This window comes from Mytilus californianus, unplaced genomic scaffold (genome assembly GCF_021869535.1).
Source record: "Mytilus californianus isolate M0D057914Y unplaced genomic scaffold, xbMytCali1.0.p SCAF_13, whole genome shotgun sequence".
NCBI lineage: Eukaryota > Metazoa > Mollusca > Bivalvia > Mytilida > Mytilidae > Mytilus > Mytilus californianus.
Genome location: NW_026262615.1, coordinates 4,778,706 through 4,801,678, shown reverse-complemented (window position 1 = coordinate 4,801,678; position 22,973 = coordinate 4,778,706). Strand labels below are relative to the sequence as shown.

Here is a 22,973-nt window from a genome sequence, read left to right as displayed (position 1 = left end):
AATTTACAGTAGAACTCATAGAGGGTGAATACAGCTTTGACTATGCGGAATGTTTAAACCCAGGGAGGAACAGTGAGAAGATCGTTGTTCTGCAAATGTTGTGCACTTTGCATTTAAAGTGCCCTTGCAGCAACTATTTCGGAGGGGTTCATAGAAGGCTGTGTATGTCAAAATTTCTGCCCATACAATCTCAATGTTCACAACAGAAAAAGACACGCTAATCTATCAGTACTTCGTTTGAATCATATTTACCGCTGACAACCGGAATATAATTGAACCGAAACAAAATTAACTTCGAATCCTTTTTACATGTTTGAAGAAACCACGTAAACCTTAGAAATATATCATTAAATGTAGATGTTAAGTAAAATATCAATTGAAAGCCATTTCCCGTTTCCTGCTCGCCTTTTTCTTGTTCCCCACCCGAATTTCCCTAAACTTTGACGTCAGATTTTACAAATTTGCATTATTTTGTAATTATACGACCAGGCAAAATTTAAAGTTTGAACATTTCTCCAAATGAAAAATCATATTTTAGCCTGCAGGTAGGGTGGTCCATTAAAGTTGAAAATTTGTTGGCTTGGTCACTCCATTATAATTGTATTTAATCACCTGTTAATATATGATCAGTACAGGTAATTCATCTAAATGAACGTATGTGTATCGTTATACCTGACTGCATATCTGTGTTCTACATTCTTTCACAACTAGTGATAAAAATCAATACTGACTCTCTTATATAAATTAGACGGTAAATCAGGCAACCAGTTTGATAAAAAATTACATCTGCAAAACACATTAAAAAATCAAAGTAAAACATATAAAGCACACTTCATAATCAAATAAATAATAGTAATAGATACGAAGTTGTAAATTACTGTCCACAACAATATTTTGCAGTTATCTCCCGTCTGAATATCACATGACATGTGACACTGCCAATAAAAGACGCTTTCCTTCCAAGTTCGTCTGTTAATCGAACCATCTTAAAAATACATTAAATACAGAGATATCCAGGAGTGGCGATGAAAATACTCATATATTTAGAAAGAAGAACAAAGAGAACAAGGTTTAATTACATGAAAAGTAAGCCTACTTTCGATTTCACATATAGACGGATAGATACATTGTTATTGTAGATATGTATGAAAAATGATAGTAAACTCCCAGTGCAATCAGCAATTTATTTTTATTAACAATTCCCCTGTGTTAACATATATGATGTGTTAACACATATTATATGATTATACAGCAGTTTCATATACTAAACATACTAGAGAGTACGTTCCTAGATCATTATAGAAATGCAAGGGAAATAACAATGGAGAAAAGAAACAAGATATGTTTTATTCCAAGTAACTGTCTAGTTGTGTGTCCATATTGAATCATACAATGTCATGCAGAAAAATCAGCATTTTAAAGACAATTATATAAGGCAGATTAACTGTATACCGCCATCTTTGATTGTAAAACAATAGTACACAATCGGTTCAGTTCTGTTCTCAAATCAGCAAATATTTAGACGGATTGGCAAACAATGTGGTAGACTGTTCATTTAAAAACAGAAAAATAAGTTATTTATTGCATTATTCAGACTGTTTTAACAAATACTAATATTTGTTGTTTTTTTTTCGATTCAATTGTTCGACTTAGCCATATAAGGGAGATAATAGAAATAAGAAGATGTGGTATGAGTGCCAATGAGACAACTCTCCATCCAAGTCACAATGTGTAAAAAGTAAACAATTATAGGTCAAAGTACGGCCATCAACACGGAGCCTTGGGTCACACCAAACAGCAAGCTATAAAGGGCCCCAAAATGACTAGTGTAAAATAATACAATCAGAAAAACCAACGGTCTAATCTATATAAAAAATGAGAAACGAGAAATACTTATGAACCACATCAACAAACGACAACCACTGAAAAATAGGTTCCTGACTTAGGACAGATGCAAACAAATTCAGCGGGTTTAAACGTTTTAACAGGCGCCAATCTTCACCCTTACCTGAAATAGTAGTGTAACATTACAACATAGAAAGACACACTATAAAATATCAACTGAAATGGCTTAACTCAATCAAAAGACATATTAACAAAAACAAGTAAATATACACTAAACGAATACATTTGATCTATGACACAATGTAAATACAATATTAATAAAAAAGGGGGAGATGTTAAACAATATCAGAAAGACAACTATAACCTTGGACAAAATGGCGTTAAATAAAATAACGTACACAGGTATATATAATAATTTTGTTGTAAGGGGTACATGGAGTACGGAAATATTTTTTACAAAATAGCTAAATTTGTTGTTCATAGTTCGAGAACAGAAGTGAAAATTTATAGTTATTTATAGTTCTCTCTTATAGTATAAATTTTAAACTGGAATGATAGTGAAATTTTTACTTGTAGTAAGAAAACAAAAGACACCATTTTTAGTTTTCTTAAAGCATATTACAAAACCTATCTTTTTCATATTTTATTTCAAAATTCTATCTCACAGTTTTCTTTTTATTTGTCAAAAATGTTTTTCGGGAATAATCTATGCAAAATTGGGCAATTTTGGAAGATTTGTAGCTTGAAAAATAGTGACCCATACTTTTGACTATATTTTTTTTTAAACATGGCAAATCTCTGTCGGAAATATAGAGTGATGATCCAACGTTTTGTACTAAGAAGTGATCTTCCGTCTTCACATAATGTCCTACCTTCACTAATGCAGGTGTTACACTATCCCGCAATTGACACCAGATGGCCATACGAATATGGATGTTTTTATTTTGAGCGGAGACGGTCTTAAACTCGCTCAACAGTCAATCATTAGCCGAAGCAAGTGCAATGCCTACAGAAGGTCACATGATGGCACCAAACCTTTCACGAAGGCAACACAAAGATGTTAATTCTTATTACGATATTTATTTGCAGAACACATGAAGGCCACACGATAACTTGGTCACGAAGGCGACACCAGACCTCCGGATGGTATAAAATCTTCGGCCGACCGTGGGAAATTAAATTAATTGCTTAATGTGTTGGTCCTTTATCCTTACTTTACGAGTTATTCTAATATCTATATTATTTTTTATCAAATTTCAGAAATAAAATGTTTCACTCCATAAACATTTACTTTGTGGGAATAATTACTGGATCATCCAGTCCTGTCATGGCACCGAAAAGCCTTTGAGGTAAAGAAGTGATCCAGGTATATTATAATTTGCCTTGCCTCCTGGATTCCAGTGTTCCTTGTATTGTCATGGTAAAATCCAGAAGTAGTTTGTCATTTCTCCATGCCCCTGGGATGACATTCTGAAAATTGATTCATCAGTCGCTTTTTTTTTTTATCTAAAAAACATTGTCCCCTACTGTGCAGTATGGAACAGAAACTTTATCACCAGGACGAAACTTCTCTTTTAGCATGTTTAGGGAGATTGAATATGCTGTTTGGACTTTCCGGTCCTCCCTTCAGTTCTGACCAATTTTACATATTGGCATCGTTGCTGGAACGAATTTGTGTCTTTTTTGCAACTGCTAAAACCTGAAATTTGTCAGAGTTTGCCTGCATGTTTTTAATTTTTAAAACTATTTAATAAGTTGAATGATTGTGATTCTAAAGTAGAAATTAAAACCTCATAATCTAGAGTATAAAAAGAAAAGTAATTGTTATCTGCATAAATATACAGAGAGCAGTTTTTATAAATAAAAATGTACATTGATTAAACATTGTACAGTAGGGGGCCAGGATAGAACCCTGGGGAACCCCCTTATGAATGTCACTCCAAATGATAAGAATACTTTTTATTTTTATATACTGTTTCCTGTTTTACAAATAAGATTGAAGAAGTTAAATTGACACCATACTATGATAACGGATGAAGCAAAATTTCTAGCGGTAGGCAGCAAAAGGAACTGTAGCTATTTGCTCCGGGTTATCATCTTATGCTGCACGCCATTCTTCTAGACGTCTTTAGAGTGTTATCTGATATCTATGGTCATGTCTATGATGCACATAGATAATGGTTTAAAACGTTCATAGGGATAAACTACAAGTATTGACTGTTAATATGAAAACATTCAAAGATAGAGAAAAATTTGAAAATGAAGAAACATTTAGAATGTTAAGATCTATCTTATATCTACCCTTTCTACAGCTGGTCTTTTTCTCCAAAAAGTGTCAGACAACTCTTTATTGAAGTTATTCCCCTTACATGACAATGTTTCTTTTTTTTAATTTTTTCTATCTTATTATCCCGGAAACTCAAATAAATAGAGAGAACCTGTAAAATGCCAAACAAAATCATCTTCGAAAGGCCGGGATTACAATCCGACCCCTTCTCTCCATAGAAGAGGCTGGATCGTAACTCTTGGCTAACAAAGATTAAAAAACATATTTACCGGAAAGGATCTATGAATAAGTCAACATGACTGTATGTCGCTTTTGACTCCTTATTTTTTCCTAAACAGCTGTTTTCTATTCGTTCCGTTGTTTGATTTACATGCAGTCGAGTGTTTGATCTTTTTCATGTTTTATGGACTTCCCTCTTTTTGAATTTACCCTGGATTCCGGCATTTGTTAAAGTACTTAAAAATAAAATTACGGTTTTTACCCATTTTTTATGTTTTATCCATGAACTATATTGAAAGAGAGAAAATGTAACCAAAACTGAAAATAAAAAAAAAAACGGGACAAGATCTACATATTCAATAAAATAACTAATCTTAAATGGATTACTTAAGGTGACTGGGGCATCTTAATTAAAACTGATATAATTTTTTAATAATTTGTCAAAATGAAGTTTTTATCATGCTTTTTTCAAAAATATAATAAAAAGTATGGGTCACCTGACTTTTTTTCACGCTACAGTTTGTGCAAAATTGTCAGATTTTGTGTAGATTATGCATGGAAAATCAAATTTTTGTTCGATAAAAAGAAAACTACTTGATAGAATTTTAAGATAAAATGTGAGAAGCTAGCTCTTATAAAATGCTTTCAGATAAGAAAAAGAAAAATGGGGTCACCGAACTTGTTTTCTTGCTACAGACTAAAATAGGTAAGTTCATAACACTTTCTATTATAAAATTACTTTAAATGAGTTATCTCCCCTTATTTGGCAAAGTTGAAAATCAATTAAAAAAACACAAATAAAATGTTTTTGAGAAATTACAGCCGTAATTATGATAAAACACACAATTATCTATATTTACACCAAAGTTCTCACACATTAATTACATACTACTCTCAAAGTTTGCACATTTCATCAAAGATCTAGACTAACGTTACCATCTACTTCAAAATCCAAAATGGAGGAATACACCCGAGCCACCTTAAAAGAGTTATTTCCTTTGAAAGATGATGTTAACCTATATTTATGTTTTCTTGGAAATATATTCATGTGAAATACATTGTAGTAGATGGAATATAAAAAGAAACAAAATGATCATTCAAACAAGACACTACAAACCAGTACAATTCTGAAATTGGCAATTTTTTTGTTCTCGACTTTACTGATATTTACTCAATCATTCTGAGTTCCTACTTTATATTACTCAACTGTAGTCTGAACCATACTTAACATACTAAACATGTAATTGACCCTTCTCTTGAGCATGTTGAAAAGTCTTAACTCATACTCTACCAGGGTGAAACAGTCTTTACACATTTTTGACCTCTACTCAACCTGTTCTTAACCGGTTAATGATCTATTTTCAATGTCTTAACAATATCAAAGAACTTTTAAGTCTGAACCACACTCGACCAAAGTCTGAACCATACTTGACCAAAGTATAAATAACATCTTGAATGCAAAACTATATTGTTTTCAACAAAAAACTACTTACTTATTGTTACATTGATCTTTCGTATCCGACAAATTAATTTCTTATATATTAACTCCTGGTAAAATTTCTAGCCAAGGGAAACAATTTTTGTAAATAAAAGACTCAAAAAATGGAAAAATTAAGAGAGATAGATTAAGAATAGGTCAAGGATTGTTAAGACTTTGTCTAGTACTAGTATGGTGCAGACTTGGTCGATTATGGTGTAGACTTGATCGAGTATGGTGCAGACTTGGTAAAGTATGGTACAGAGACAAGGGTCGAGTATGGATCAGATCTGGGTCGAGTATGATACAGACTCTTTAAGATGGTTAAGAACTATTCGAGTACAAGTTCAGACTGTTAAGTATGGTACAGAAACTTCAATAGATAAAAAGCTATTGTTAATAATTACAAAAACAATCTGCAAAGTAAGATCTACAAATAAGTTAGCATGACCTCAATCATCAGGTTGACTACGACGATATTGCCCTTGCATAATTAAATTTTGTGAATATGCCGGAAACTATGAAGACTTTTATTCCATTTTATCGATTGTATGCCAAATATGCAAGGAGAGGGGTAAAAGCTACTTGACGACCCTAGTTTAGATCTTAATTTGTAATGTAAATTAAAATCAACATCCTCAGAGCCTTTAGATACTCTCAACAATTATTTTTGAATGTAGTGACATTTATATATTTTCAGGAAGACAGGAATCATTAGCCATATTAACAAGATTAAGTTACAATAGCATATGTTTCTATTGTACAACAGAGATAATTGTTTGAAATAATGGCACCTCTTTTTGAAGAAGAGGAGAATTATGTCCGATTAGCGTTGTTGTTAAAAGGAGTGACACCTAGAGCAGTCCGTACTTTGTTTGACCGAGAATTTCAACCTACCTATTTGCCCTCAACACTGAATACAAACTACAACACTCTCTTGGATTTGAAATTAAAGAGAATCATAAACCAGGCTCAGTGGAATCTTTTGATTCCAAGAAATGGTATGTTTAAGTGACTATATATATTGTGTTGATTTTCATTAAGTTAAAATGAGACACACAGCTTTAAAGATGTATGTTTTTCTGGTAATTGATATAACAAAAATATATGTTATCTATAAATAAAGGCAACAGTACTATACCGCTGTTTAAAGGTCATTATGAGAAAACAAATCCGGGTTACAAATTAAAACCGAGAGAAACACATTTACTATAAGAGGGAAACAACGGAACAACAGAAACACTGAACTGCAATAAAAACAAACGCCAACGTACATAGAAACGGACTATTTGATAACAACTGCAATATTTCTCACTTGGTACAGGACATTTTAAGAAGAAATGGTGGATTGAGCTTGGTTTTATGGCTAGCCAAACCTCCTGCTTATATGGCAATGTTAAAAAATACCGCTAAAATGACAACACTACGTGACAGGAATACAGTACAAACAAACACAATAACACTCAGCACAGAGACAAACATAGATAAATAATATAATAGTACATTACAACATGTAAACCGCAGAATAACAACGGACATCTCCCATGAACGAATGCACAGGACACCACAAACTGCGCGTCATATGAATGGATCAACACCACAAAAAGTGACGTATTTTTGTGACGTATATATCATCAAAGGTAATATTGAAATTTATACAATTATATGGAACGAGATCCAAAAATTCACAATTATTTTCACAATACTAGTCCAAATATTTATCATGATTATGACGGTCTTGAAAGGCTTTTTAAAATTAATGTTGTGACGACGTCATAATTATTTGGACTAACACAATACTCCATCCATGGAAAATGGAAAAAAACTCAACTGTACTGACAAATAAGACATATGGAAATGTACCGAAAATACAGAATTCAAACCACATACGATAGGACAAAACACAATACCCAACCGTACTTACAAAAGAAACATCGAACCTAAATCCATGAATGTTGGATGTATAAATACCGAGACACTTCGTATAGCAATGCGAATTCACACTCGGCAAAGCAGTCATATTTGGAAATATGTCACGTTCGACTTAGCAGACAGACAACGTAGATGGTAAGCCACAATCTAAGGCGTGGTAAAAATGTCGTTAGTTAGTTAAGACACATACACATCGTATAGATCAACCAATTCGTGATGGTGTCCATAAAATTTCGGAGTGTCATTTTTAATCTGTCTTCCTCATAACTCTGTTGGAGCAGTTTCTGCGTAAGGAGCATACTCCTGTATATGAAGTCCATATAATGTGAACATGCACGAGCATAACGTTTAAATTGAAATATGTAAACACCATACAACGGAGCAGAGGGTATGAAACTGCTGAGAAATGGGAAATTGATAATTGGGAAGTTAAAACCATCCCGTTTGTCATATATTTTAGTGTGAAGTCGTCCATCTGTGTCAATATTGAGGAAAAGATCAAGGTATGAAGCAGTCCTTCTAGTATCAGTATTGAGACACATAAATCATTTAAATGGCTTCTTCAATATTTTCTCAGTACTAATTTCTTTTACATTCTTGTTGTTAAATTAAAAGTGAGGTGAAAGACATCAGATGGATATTCCACCTCATAAGTCGGATTAAAGTAATCTTCTGTATTGATGTTGCCTTTGTGCATAAAGGATTGAATAACACTGTGCTTTTTTTATATTGGAACCATAGAAAAGCTTAAGGTAAATGGTACAGTCAGGGGTATAATTCTAACACGTAACTTTTAAAAGTACAGATACGAGTTAATGTGATGTTAAAATTAGTGACTTTTGTAGATATTATTTACAGGTGTCAATTCCTACAGATTTTACTACTACTTTAAAAAAAGATTCAAAAATCTGTTTTATTTAGATAGAAACATGTGATTCAATTGAGACATATAGAATGATGATATGTTTGATTTTGAACATCACAGGGAAAATGTACAAAATGCCGATAATTGAAGTTTATTTATTATCTGCATGATTTGTAACCCAAAACAATTACATATATTCCATATTTATATAATCATATAAATGAAATTACTTAACTTCAAAGATATGATAGTTTATGATAACTAATAGAGGTAATATTTTCATTGTTATTTTGAAAGTAAAAATTTATCTGCAAATATTTCTGCTTAAAACTGTTACTTGAAACTGATTGGAAAACACATTTTTTTTCTGAGTTTAGGACTATATAAGTGTATTTTTTTGTTACTTTATATGTTATAGGGGTACCTGATTCCAAAACATTTGATGTAACGTTGATGATCTGTTTGATCAGAAACTTGACATCTATTACTGAGCCAATCAATGGATTTGACACTCTACCGATACCAGGGGAGACAACTCCAGGATCTGATCTAGCCAGGATAAAATGTTACAGGAATAAACTAGCTCATCATGATAGTAATACAATAGACACTGCTTATTTTAATGCAACTTGGAGAGAGATATCAGATGTAAGTGTGTCTCAACATGGATACTTGGATTTATATTGGACATGTAGGATATTGATTCTACTGTAAATGCAAAGCTTAAATATATCAAAACTTAGATCAAACAATCGATTTCATTTTCTTATCATGTGAACTAGTCTGACAACTGAAAACCTTTCAAGGACTTGCTGGAGCTGTGGTCCAGAAAGTATTAAAAAAGGCAGTCAAAATGTCAACTGCTGCTGAACAAGCACATGGACCGCTTTGTTATACATGTTAATGAATTATTTATTATGGAAACATTATTATCTAGAATTGTACAATATAACATCTATAACATTTGTTTAAATAAAAGTGAATAGATGCGGTATGATTGCCAACAAAACAACTATCAATAAACCAATGGACAAAGATGTGAACATTACAAGTCACTACAATGCCTTCAACAGTGAACAAAACCCATACTGTATTCGAAGGTATAGAGACCCTTTGTGAAACAAAATATAAAAGCATTTTGCAGCTTTTTTTTCTCTCTTTTTGTTTTTGGCATTGCGTTGTTTATGAGTTTGAATGTCCCTTTGGTATCTTTCGCCTTTTGTCAATACAATTCATTTCAATTGCTTCACCTTGAAAATTATCATCCAGGCTGATATTTTGGCTTTTTATGAATTTATTTCTGTTGTCTGGATGTAAAAGTATCCATCCACGTCCACTTTGTGTTTTTGTTAGATGTATTCATATGTGTATCCATCTAATGAGTTCAGCCTTTTTCAACTGATTTTTTGTTTGTTCTAATGTTGTACTGTTACACCACTGTCCCAGGTTAGAGGGAGGGTTTGGCACCAACAAACTAGTTTATCCCCGCCACATTCTGTATGTGCCTGTCCCAAGTCAGGAGCCTGTAATTCTATGGTTGTCGTTTTTTGCTGTGTAACATATTTGTTTTTATTATTTTGTACATAAATTAGGCCGTTAGTTTTCTCGTTCGAATTGTTTACATTTGTCATTTCGGGGCCTTTTATAGCTGACTATGCGGTATGGGCTTTTTGAAGGCCGTACAATGACCTATAGTTGTTATTTTCTGTGTCATTTTGTCTCTTGTGGAGAGATGTCTCATTGGCAATCATACCACATCTTCTTATTTTATATTGTTTTACAGGCAAGGTTCATTTAACTGAATTAAAAACGAGTATTGTACATAGACAAAGAATATTTGTTAAAGGAATTCAACATATCATGCATTGAACTATTCTATTTATGTTTAGGCTGTCGGTCGATTGGGAGGTCAATCAATGTATCAAGAATGTCAAGAGTTGAAAGTTAAAATATTAGACCAGTCTAACCAGGAAATTATATTGGAAATCAAACAATCACTGGAGGAGATGAAAGAACTGAAACAAACAATGGACAGCTTGTGGAAGGAACACTCAAAAGTGACAGAAAATCTTATAGGGTTAAGGGAGTCCCACAGTACTTTACAAACTGAACACTCAAAAGTGAAAGAAAACCTGAGAGACTTACAAACTTCACACAGTATTTTACAGACTTCCCACAGTTCTTTACATACTGAACACTCGAAAATTATGGAGAATATGAGAGAGTTACAAGATACCCAATGTACCCTACAGGCTGGAAACTCAAAAGTCACAGAAATTTTAACAGACCCAGTACCATGGAATATCAGAGGTATATTATATGTATTGATACAGGGAAAAATTGACGGGGTTAATGTTATTGAATTCTTCAATTTCTATTATATTTTTCCATTCTTTGATAATATGCTGATCTGTTTGGCATTATTCCAAGCATACATAGGACTAAAACATTCGTTCAGAATGGATGTAAGGCAATTTTACTACTCATCATTTTTTATCCATCGTAATCATTTCTTTTATATGCCCGTCGAAGACAGGAAGTATTACGATATACCAATGTCCGTCAGTCTGTTCCTCCGTCCAACCACCAATACTTCGTACGATAGCTCCAATTTGACTTAACTGTTTCTCATGTAATGTTAACACAACATATGGATTGATGAACGAAAGCCCTCTGTTGATTTTGAAAATGCTTGGCGCTGTCGTTCCAGAGTTACGGGACTTTAAACATCTGAATTAAGGGATTTTTTCACATATCGCTCACTAATTCCAGTATACATAAATAGATTTCCGAAAAGCCTTACATTGTTGTTGGGATTGATAAAAAGGAGCTCCCTTTTACTATGTTTTTCTGGTGCGTCGTTCCAAAGTTACGGGACTTTTACCATTTGAATTTGGATAATTTGTCACATATTATATTTTAAAGCACACACAATATACTAAATCGTCAATTGACAACTTCTGGGAGTTATTTTTACCAATTTTTAGCAAAAACTTACACGCACAACTACAGATGGCAAAACAAATAAAAAAAAACTTGAAATAGTTTAAAATAAAATAAGATAGATAAGTCTAAAAACATAAATCGAAAATTGATCCCTTATAGGAGATATTGTCAATGAAATTGTATAATAACATTAGACTGTACCAACTTTACAAGATGTCTAAAAAAAAACAGTAAACCATCAATTGTATGATGACATTAGATTGTACCAACTTTACAAGATATCTAACAAACAGCAGTTGTATGATAACATTAGACTGTTCCAACTTTACAAGATATCTAACAAACAGGAAACCAGCAGTTGTATGCTAACATTAGACTTTACTAACTTTACCAGATATCTAACAAACAGTAAACCAGCAGTGGTATGATAACATTAGACTTTACTAACTTTACCAGATATCTAACAAACAGGAAACCAGCAGTTGTGTGCTAACATTAGACTTTACTAACTTTACCAGATATCTAACAAACAGTCAACCAGCAGTTGTGTGCTAACATTAGACTTTACTAACTTTACCAGATATCTAACAAACAGTCAACCAGCAGTTGTGTGCTAACATTAGACTTTACTAACTTTACCAGATATCTAACAAACAGTCAACCAGCAGTTGTGTGCTAACATTAGACTTTACTAACTTTACCAGATATCTAACAAACAGTCAACCAGCAGTTGTGTGCTAACATTAGACTTTACTAACTTTACCAGATATCTAACTAACAGTCAACCAGCAGTAGTATGATAACATTAGACTGTGCCAGCTTTACCAGATCAGATGAGCATTTCGACAAACAGCGTCACTACATAGTCAATCATTATGTTAAGTTTATAAAAGAGAGGCAAAAGATACCAAAGGGACATTCAAACTCATAAGTCGAAAATAAACTGACAACGCCGTGGCTAACAAAGAAGTAGACCAACAAACAAACAATAGTACACAAAACACATTTGAAAACTAAAGACTGAGCAACACGACCCCCACCAAAAACTTGGGGTGATCTCAGGTGCTCAGGAAGGGTAAGCAGATCCTGCTCCACATGTGGCACCCGTCGTGTTGCTCATGCTAGTACAAATCCGTTATAAGTCTAATTTGGTAGATCACATTCAGGAAAAGGGGACGGGATTTTAGTTACGACATCAGGAACATATCCTCTAATCTGTGAAACGGATATTCGGTAACGGTCAACCAACTCGTGATGGCGTCCGTAAAATTTACGGAGGGATGATTTCAACTTCACCACTTGGAACTCTTGGTTTAATAGCTTCCTTGTGAGCAGCAACCCTCTATCAAGGAAATCATGATAGGAATTGCAAGCCCTGTAGTATCGTGTCAACTGGGAGATATATACTCCGTATGCAGGCGCTGCTGGAATGTTGCTACATAGAAATGGAAAGTTCACAATTGGGAAGCTGAAATCATCTCTTTTGTAATAAAGTTTTATTTTCAACCGACCATCAGTGTCACTTTCTAGATGTAAGTCAAGATTTGAGGCAGACTTAACTGTATCTGTTGTATCCTTTATCTCAAGTTCGATGGGATAGGTGCGTTCAACATAGTCACCAAATTTTTAATTATTTAGTGAGAGAGTATCATCTATGTAGCGGAAAGTAAAGGATACTGCTAACTTCTTTTCTTCCTTCCTAAGAAGTTCCTTTATGAAGTCAGCCTCATGTGAATACAGGAACAAGTCGGCAAAAAGAGGGGTTCAGTTGATTCCAATGGGAATGCCGATTGTTGAAAAATACGTCCTCCAAACGTAACAAATATGTTGTCAATCAAGAAATCAAGCATCTTGATAATGTCAGTTTCAGAGATTTTTTTGTTACAATCAGAGTGATTTTTTACAAAGTAGGATTTATCCCTCCCTAAGACAAGATACTTGTATCTACGTTGGCCATTCTTTTTTATGAAACAAAGTAGGACCAACTCTTTCAATTTGTTCTTTAGTTTGGAATGGGGAACACTTGTGTAAAGTGTAGAAAAGTCAAATGTGTTAATACTATTGCAAGATGAAGAGTCTCAGATTGTATGTTCTCTAAAAGATCTTTGGATTTTTTTAGTATCCACATCTGATTCACGCCACCTCTAGAATATGTAGTTCTAGTATAAGTAATATAATAACTGTGTCTGGATGTAAGTTTGGCTTATTTAGGGCATATTGTAGGTATTTATAACCCTTCTCTTTGGTCTTTAGTGGATATTTGTTTCACAGGCATTCATACCTCATCTCATGATTTTATTAATAGAAATAAGAAGATGTGGTATGAGTGCCAATGAGACAACTCTCCATCCAAGTCACAATGTGTAAAAAGTAAACAATTACAGGTCAAAGTACGGCCTTCAACACGGATCCTTGGCTTAAACCGAACAGCAAGCTATAAAGGGTCCCAAAAAGACTAGCGTAAAACAATTCAAACATAAAAATCAACGGTCTAATATATAATGATCCATATTTAGCGATCACATGACCTCGACAGCATTTACAATATATTCAGTTATGATAAGCCATGTGCGAAAAGATATGTCTACATGTCTACTCTTTTTCATCACGATAGGCTTTGAAATATTTGCCACTTGAAATAACACAAAAAATAATCAATCAATCGAACATATCTAAGATTCATTGACAATTAGCACAGTACGTAGGCCAAAAAATATAGTTGTGTTTCCTTCCTATCTATCTAACCTAAATTGTCATGCCTACTTAAGACATAGACGTATTCAGCTAAACACTGTTAAAGTCCATTGATTATTGTTTAACACCGTTAAAGTCCAGAACATATCCCTATATAGTCGATATAAATATTTAAGAAACAAAATTTGTCTACATACCCTCTTTGTTTATTTTGCCAGGAGGCATGAAACAACTATATTTATATTTTTGGCCTTGATTCCTCCGTAACGAGTTTTACTCGATGGACTTATATGAATCAAATCAATAGAGTTTTTGTGAACCATTTAGTTTGACATTGATTTGAATTATATATTCAGTCATGATCAAATATACAGATAACATTTCAGTGATTTCATGGTAGCGTGTTTGCATTGAGTGTTGGCGGTCATGGTATCCATTTCCGGCAATGTCAACCCAAAGGCTTGAACATTGGTGTTTGCTCCTTCTCTAATCATACGTTATTTAGGAGTAAAAGCAAACTATTAAGACTGGTCGGCTTTGAATCAGAATAATGTGTGTAGGAAGGAGACATACCTTCGTGTCCGCTGTTACCATGTGAACTAAAAATTTAAAAATCCAACTCAGTGTGTTCGTATAGTACAAAGCAGGGTTTATATTCATGTCACATCAACATGTAATCAACCTGATCATGCTTATATACATTTGATATTTGCCACATGATGTTAAACATAATTCAATCATCATGATTAGATGAAAAGATAGGACTTTTCTACTTGTTAGCTCTAGTTTCCTCATATATATAGTGTCTTTAAAATATAAGGATCTAAACCTCGTGTATGAAATTATGATCGATAAGGAAATACACAGTCTTTTGTTCAACATTATTGAAGAATAATCAGAGATCTTTTTTTAGGACAAATTAAAGATGAATTAGAAACATGGAAAGAAGATGACAAAACATATATACAAACTGAAGCAGCTAAAAGAATATTAAAATTAATCAAAGAAAAGGGTTGTGTTGTTGTTACCGCAAGTTCTGGGTGTGGAAAATCATCATTAGTACGCCATGTAGCTCTACAGATGCAAACACATGGCTTTGATATATTACCAGTATCAATGCCTAAAAAGATTGACAAGTGGTACAATCCCAATAAAAAAAACTTGTTTGTAGTAGATGATTTTTGTGGAACATATACTTTAAATCCCACGAAATATGAGAACTGGAAAAATTGCATGCAGATAATCAAAACATTAGTAGAAAAAAAACAAGTTAAAATAATTATGTCTTGTAGACTACAGGTTTACAAAGATGAAAAAATGAAAGCTTTGTCATTTTTCCTATCCTGTGAATGCAATCTGTTGTCTGAAGGTTTGCGTTTGTCGAAAACAGAAAAACAATCAATTGCTGAGTTTTACCTGAAAACAAAAGCATCTGAAATTAAAGAATATTATGACATGTTTGACTGTTTTCCTCTTTTGTGTCAATTATACAGCAAAAACACAAGTCTGAATGTTGTCGATTTCTTTAAGAATCCTTTTACAGTTTACAAAGAAGAAATAGATAACTTACAGATAGAAGGAGCACATGACAAATACTGTGCACTCGCTTTATGTGTTGTGTTTAACAATTATCTGAAAGAAGAATGGCTTGTTGAAGATGTGGATAAAGATAGGGAAAAAAACATAAAGAACACATATGAAGCTTGTAAGGTAATAAAAGGAACATCACGATTGGTTATTCGTGATGAGCTTGATTCACTCTGTCATACATTCATCAGAAAGGACGGGGATGTGTACCGAACTATTCACGACAAACTGTTCGACTTTCTTGCTTTTTACTTTGGAAGTGTTATGATTCATTGTTTGATTAACAATGCTACAAGTCGTTTTATTAGTGAAAGGTTCATGTCTGAGAAAAAAAGGAAGAATGATGAGTTTACGATCATTCTATCAGAAAAATATCAGCAAATATATATTAAGAGAATGGTAAATGACTGGTCAAAAGGAAATATACAAGATGTCTTTTGTAACATCAACATGAACGATCATTTTTTTAGACAAAAATTCCTACTTCATATTAAAGGTTTGGAAATATCACAACAGAAACAATTGGCTAGTTCATATGACATTAATAGCAATAATACTCCTTTGATACAGTGTTGTTTTATAGGCGATATTGCTGTTGTTAAATGGTGTTTAAATAACAATAATGCAGACATTAATAAGTGCAGAGAGACTGGAGCATCACCTCTGTACATTGCTTGTCAGGAAGGACACACAGAAGTAGTTCAGATGCTAATAAAAAGTAATGCAGACATAAATAAGTGTAGAGAGACTGGAACATCACCTCTGCACATTGCTTGTGAGGAAGGACACACAGAAGTAGTTCAGATGTTAATAAACTATAATGCAGACATTAATAAGTGTACAGAGACTGGAACATCACCTCTGTACATTGCCAGTGAGAAAGGACACACAGAAGTAGTTCGGATTTTAATAAACAATAAGGCAGATATTGATAAGTGTAAAGATATGGGAGCATCACCTCTGTATATTGCTTGTTGGAAAGGTCGTACTGAAATAGTTCAGCTATTAATAAACAGTAAGGCAGACATTAATAAGTGTAGTGTTGAAGAGGTATCACCTCTGTATATTGCTTGTGAGAAAGGACATAATGAGGTAGTTCAGATGTTAATCAACAATAAGGTAGACATTAATAAGTGTAAAGATACGGGAGCATCACCTCTGTACATTGCTTGTCAGGAAGGACATATAAAAGTAGTCCAGATGTTGATAAAAAACAAGGCAGACATTACCAAGTGTAGGGATATGGGAGCATTACCTCTGTACGTTGCTTGTCAGGTAGGACACACTGAAGTAGTTCAGATGTTAATAAACAATAAGGCAGACATTAATAAGTGCAGAGATTTTGGCGCATCACCTCTGTACATTGCTTGTTGGAAAGGACATACTGAGATAGTTCAAATGTTAATTAACAATAAGGCAGACATTAATAAATGTACAGAGACTGGAGCATCTCCTTTGAACATTGCTTGTTTGAAAGGACATACTGAGGTTGTGCAGATGTTAATACAAAATAAGGCAGACATCAATAAGTGCAGAGTAAATGGATCGTCACCTCTGTACATTGCTTGTCAGGAAGGACATACTGAGATAGTTCAGATGTTAATAAACAATAAGGCAGATATCAATAAGTGTAGAAAAACAGGAGAATCCCCAATATTTGTAGCTTGTTATAAAGGTAATACAGAGATTGTTGAATTGTTATTGAAACACGAAGCAGACTGTAACATTAAATGGAGAGGATTGACACCATTAGACATTGCAAGACGAAACAAACATACTAGTATTGTGCATTTATTTCAAAGATAAAACAGATATATAATTATAGTTATAATGATTATGCAATGTTTGAATTTATACTTTATGTGAAACAGGACTTATTACATGTATATTCATAATTGGCTAATTGTAATTATATACATTAAATTTCATCTTGTAATTAGCTATTTTGCTACACAAAAACAGATTTACAACTAAACTTGCAAATATTATTCATGATCTGTTGCAATTTCCTGATTTTGTTCATATTAAAAATTCCACAAAATATCTAAAACTGCAGTGCACACTCAAGTCAGTCTCGACACAACTGTTTCTGCTGTTTTAAAAAACGAGGTTGTGTCTTAGAGAAATAGTTAAATCAGGCCTGTGTCAAGTAGGAATATTAAAAACATTGTTATATGGCTTTATGTCAGCATTCTTTACGGTGTCACACAGATTCAAATTCATCACTGATCAACTTTCTGTTTACCGAATACTTATATATTCTTAACATAATGGCCATGTATGGAATTGTCTTCGCATTTTTCTTGGAAACTACAAATCAGAGCGTCCTAAAATTTGATACATGGATTGATTTTAAGCATGCTATACAATGTCAAGTGGTTTCAGATTCATTACTAATCAAACTATTGTTCAGTGAATACTTTCATATTCTAAACCTAATGGCCATGTATGAAATTTTTGTTGCATTTTTCTAGGGAAATACAAATTAAAAGCTTCCTGAAATTTGTTATCTTGATTCATATAAGCATGCTGCACCATGTGACACGGTATGAGATTCATTGCTCATCAACTTCCTGTTAACTGAATATTTGTATATTATTCAATAACATACAAGCCATGTATGAAATTTCGTCGCATTTGTCTTGGAAACTACAAATAAGTGTTCCTATAATTTGTTATCAGACTTCATATGAACATGCTTTATCCATTGTTATTGTGTAATGCGTTTTCAGATTACTTTTTGTCCAACTTCCTGATTACCAAAGTCTTAAAATGAGGGTATCATTAGTAAACAAACAGTAAAAGACAGTTCTATATGTCTAATCATTTCAGTGGTATAACCTTTGTCATTTTTCATTGGTATAACCTTGGATCATGTTTCATTGGTATAACCTTGGATCATGTTTCATTGGTATAACCTTGGTCATATTTCATTGGTATAACCTTGGTCAAGTTTCATTAGTAGAACCTTGGATCATGTTTCATTGGTATAACCTTGGATCATGTTTTATTGGTATAACATTGGTCATGTTTCATTGGTATAATCTTGGTCATGTTTCATTGGTTAAACCTGGATCATGTTTCATTGGTTTAACCTTGGATCATGTTTTATTGGTATAACATTGGTCATGTTTCATTGGTATAACCTTGTGTCATGTTTCATTGGTGTAACCTGGGTCATGTTTCATTAGTACAACCTTGGATCATGTTTCATTGGTATAACCTTGGTCATGTTTCATTGGTATAACCTTGGATCATGCTTCATTGGTATAATCTTGGTCATGTTTCATTGGTATAACCTTGACTGTCCCTCTGGTATCTTTCGTCCCTCTTTTGGATCATTTTTCATTGGTATAACCTGGGTCATGTTTCATTGGTACAACCTTGGATTATGTTTCATTGGTATAACCTTGGTCATGTTTCATTGGTATAATCTTTGTGACAGTCATGTTTCATTGGTTAAACCTGGAACTTGTTTCTTTGGTGTTACCTTTGATGTTTCAGTGGTATAACCTTTGTCATTTTTCATTGGTATAACCTTGGATCATGTTTCATTGGTATAACCTTGGATCATGTTTCATTGGTATAACCTTGGTCATGATTCATTGGTATAACCTTGGTCAAGTTTCATTAGTAGAACCTTGGATCATGTTTCATTGGTATAACCTTGGATCATGTTTCATTGGTATAACATTGGTCGTGTTTCATTGGTATAATCTTGGTCATGTTTCATTGGTTAAACCTGGATCATGTTTCATTGGTTTAACCTTGGATCATGTTTTATTGGTATAACATTGGTCATGTTTCATTGGTATAACCTTGTGTCATGTTTCATTGGTATAACCTGGGTCATGTTTCATTAGTACAACCTTGGATCATGTTTCATTGGTATAACCTTGGTCATGTTTCATTGGTATAACCTTGGATCATGCTTCATTGGTATAATCTTGGTCATGTTTCATTGGTATAACCTTGACTGTCCCTCTGGTATCTTTCGTCCCTCTTTTGGATCATATTTCATTGGTATAACCTGGGTCATGTTTCATTGGTACAACCTTGGATTATGTTTCATTGGTATAACCTTGGTCATGTTTCATTGGTATAATCTTGGTCATGTTTCATCGGTTAAACCTGGGTCATGTTTCTTTGGTGTAACCTTTGATCATGTTTCATTGGTATAACCTTGGTCATGTTTCATTGGTGTAAACTTGGTCATGTTTCATTGGTATAACCTTAGTCCTGTTTCATTGGTACAACCTTGGATCATGTTTCATTGGTATAACCTTGGTCATGTTTCATTGGTGTAAACTTGGTCATGTTTCATTGGTATAACCTTGGTCATGTTTCATTGGTATAATTTTGGTCATGTTTCATTGGTTAAACCTGGGTCATGTTTCTTTGGTGTAACCTTGGATCATGTGTCATTTGTATAACCTTGGTCATGTTGCATTGGGTTAAACTTAGTCATGTTTCATTGGTATAAATATTCTTGTGGTTGTTTTTAATCAATTGAATTTTATGATAACTTATCAAGTGGCAATCATCGTGATAAATCTACTGCCCCAAGTCAGCACAATTGACATAAACATTATATTGCCCTCCACTGTGATACGATACTTCTCAGCGTTTCATTCAATACTGCTGTCCATAAGACAGTGATATAGAGAGAAAGTGTAAAAGTAAAAAGTAAACATCTCATATGCCGACTCCTTATATAAGTTACTGCCCTTGAATATCGTCTACATTTAATTTTATGAGCTTTTTAAAAACTTTTGGAGAAAGAGGTGCATTGTAAATAATAAATATGGTCAGTAAAAACATGTTGCACACACATTTTAATAGTGTCAACATTATCAGTCGACACTTAATAAAAGTTTTTAAGCAAACATACAGACAAAAATCGAGCTTCACTAAAGAGACATTAATTGTCGAAATTCACATCTAGGGCAGTAAAATTGGTACCGTTAATGTCGTTACCAAAGTTAATAGATAAAAACCTATAGACCAAATGTAATCAGCAAGATAAAACTAACTGACAGGGTAAAATTACTGAAATCTTCTGTCGACTACATAATGAATTTAGTTTCCATTTAGCGTATGTGTCAATTGTTTGATTTTTAATGAGTGTTAGTTCGCATGGGTATGATTCGTGCATAGCAGGAGACGCTTATCTTGTTGACGCATCTGGTCTCGCTCCTTTTTTGAGTTCATGCAATTCCCTCATTGTCTGTTTGTTACGTTGGTTTGTCTCTTCCTAATCTATTTACGAGATTTGAACATTAATAAACTACTGTTGCCTTAATTTATGTGTCAGTTGTTAGGCTCTCGTTTCAACGACTGTTAGAATTTACAGATGTTATCACATTATTTTGCCCAGTTATGAGGAAAAAAATTAATATAATTGGTATATGAAAATATTACAAGGTATAAATGTAAATACCCCAGACATGGTTCAGATCCCACTTTCCTAGTGATGCATTAGTCAACGTTTACTACCGTGCTTACGTCCGTCTGATATATACTACCCGTTTATCATACTATAAGGAGTTAGTTATCTCTATCTTGTTTAAAGAAGAACTGTACATGCCTGTATGGCAGGGATCATCGTACCCTAACATCTTTTTCATTGAATAACCTTAAGTTTTTGTGCTCAAATAAAAATAAAAAGATGTGGTATGATTCCCAATGAGACAACTCCCCACAAGAGACCAAATGATGTACATTTCACAGGATACTCTTAGTAATAGTTGAACGTTCCTGTCTGAAACAGTTACTCTGGCTGTCTCGTTATTTTCATGGTTTATTAGTAAACAACATGTTTTTATGATAAGGTCGGTTTTTCAGATACTATAAGCAAAGGTCAATTTAAAAATAACAGACGTGATGTGTTGTCAATGAGTCATCTATCTGCCAGATACATAATGACTTAGATGTAAGCAAATACATGTCACCATTCGCCTTTCAAACTGCGTCAAACCCATAGCGTATAGTAAGCTATGAAAGACCCCGACATGAAAACTGTAAAACAATTCAAAAGATAAACCCAACAGCCTTATTGAAATAAAATGCGCCGCTGGGCGCAGCTTGATACGACCGCAGAGGTCGAACCCTGAACAGTTGGGGCAAGTATTGACACAACATTCAAGCTTGATACAGCACAGAATGAATGTGGTCAAAGAACTTAAAAAATTTTAATTTACCTATTCAAACACTATCATTATTATTTGCTTTTATATATAAATCAGAAATAACCAATTTAAAATGGAAAATTTTAAAGAAAAAAAAAGAAAAAAAATCCCCCTCAATTTTTTGAACCCCCTTATGATTCATACAATTTCAGAGAGATCCATACACTTGAACACAAGTTATTGTCTGGAAACTAGAAAAATGCTTGTTTTTTTGGCCCCTTTTTGGCCCCAAATTCTTACCGTTTAGGGCAATTACCCCCAAACTTAAACCCAGCTTTCCCTTTGTGATATGGAACCTTGTAGTACAATTTCAGAGAGATCCATACACTTGAACACAAGTTATTGCCATGAAACTAGAAAAATGCTTGTTTTTTTGCCCCTTTTTTTGGCCCCTAATTCCAAAAATTTAGAGGCAAATTACCCCCAAAATCAAACCCAGCATTCCCTGTATGATATGAAACCTTGTGGTACAATGTCAGAGAGATCCATACACTAACACACAAGTTATGTCTGGAAGTTACAAAAATGCTTATTTTTGGCCCATAATTCCTTAACTGTTGGTACCATAACCCCCAAAATCAATCCCAATCTTCCTTTTGTGGTATTGAACCTTATGGTAAAATTTCATAGAGATCCATTCACTTAAACTAAAGTTAGAGTGCGAAAACCAATGTGTCTTCGGACGACGACGACGACGACAATGACGACGACGACGCCAACGTCATACCAATATACAACCACAAAAAAAAAATTTTGCGGTCGTATAATAAAAACCAAATAGGATAGCAACCAACTACAACCACTGAAGTATTTTTTTTTCTGACACCATGGTTGCTTGTTGGTTGGGAGGTGGATAGGCAACCACCTAGTGTCTGAAATGGGCCACGATTTCTAAAATATACTGGTTGCTCCTTTTTGTTCTTGGTAAGGGAT

General features: G+C 33.7%; 1 protein-coding gene across 3 annotated transcripts; it reads left to right on the top strand.

The window, feature by feature from the left end:
• The first annotated feature begins 923 nt into the window (after window positions 1-923).
• On the top strand, window positions 924-18,358 carry LOC127723035 (uncharacterized). Of its 3 annotated transcripts, XM_052229459.1 has the most exons (6): window positions 924-1,086; window positions 5,001-5,057; window positions 6,529-6,829; window positions 9,044-9,273; window positions 10,515-10,935; window positions 15,179-18,358. In XM_052229459.1, the coding sequence occupies exons 3-6, from the start codon at window positions 6,616-6,618 to the stop codon at window positions 17,656-17,658; spliced, it is 3,345 nt and encodes a 1,114-aa protein (XP_052085419.1). In that variant the 5' UTR covers window positions 924-1,086; window positions 5,001-5,057; window positions 6,529-6,615; the 3' UTR covers window positions 17,659-18,358. The 3 variants fall into 3 exon arrangements, with proteins under 3 accessions (XP_052085419.1, XP_052085418.1, XP_052085420.1); XM_052229458.1 differs by lacking the exon at window positions 5,001-5,057; XM_052229460.1 differs by lacking the exons at window positions 5,001-5,057; window positions 6,529-6,829.
• Window positions 18,359-22,973: the final 4,615 nt, after the last annotated feature.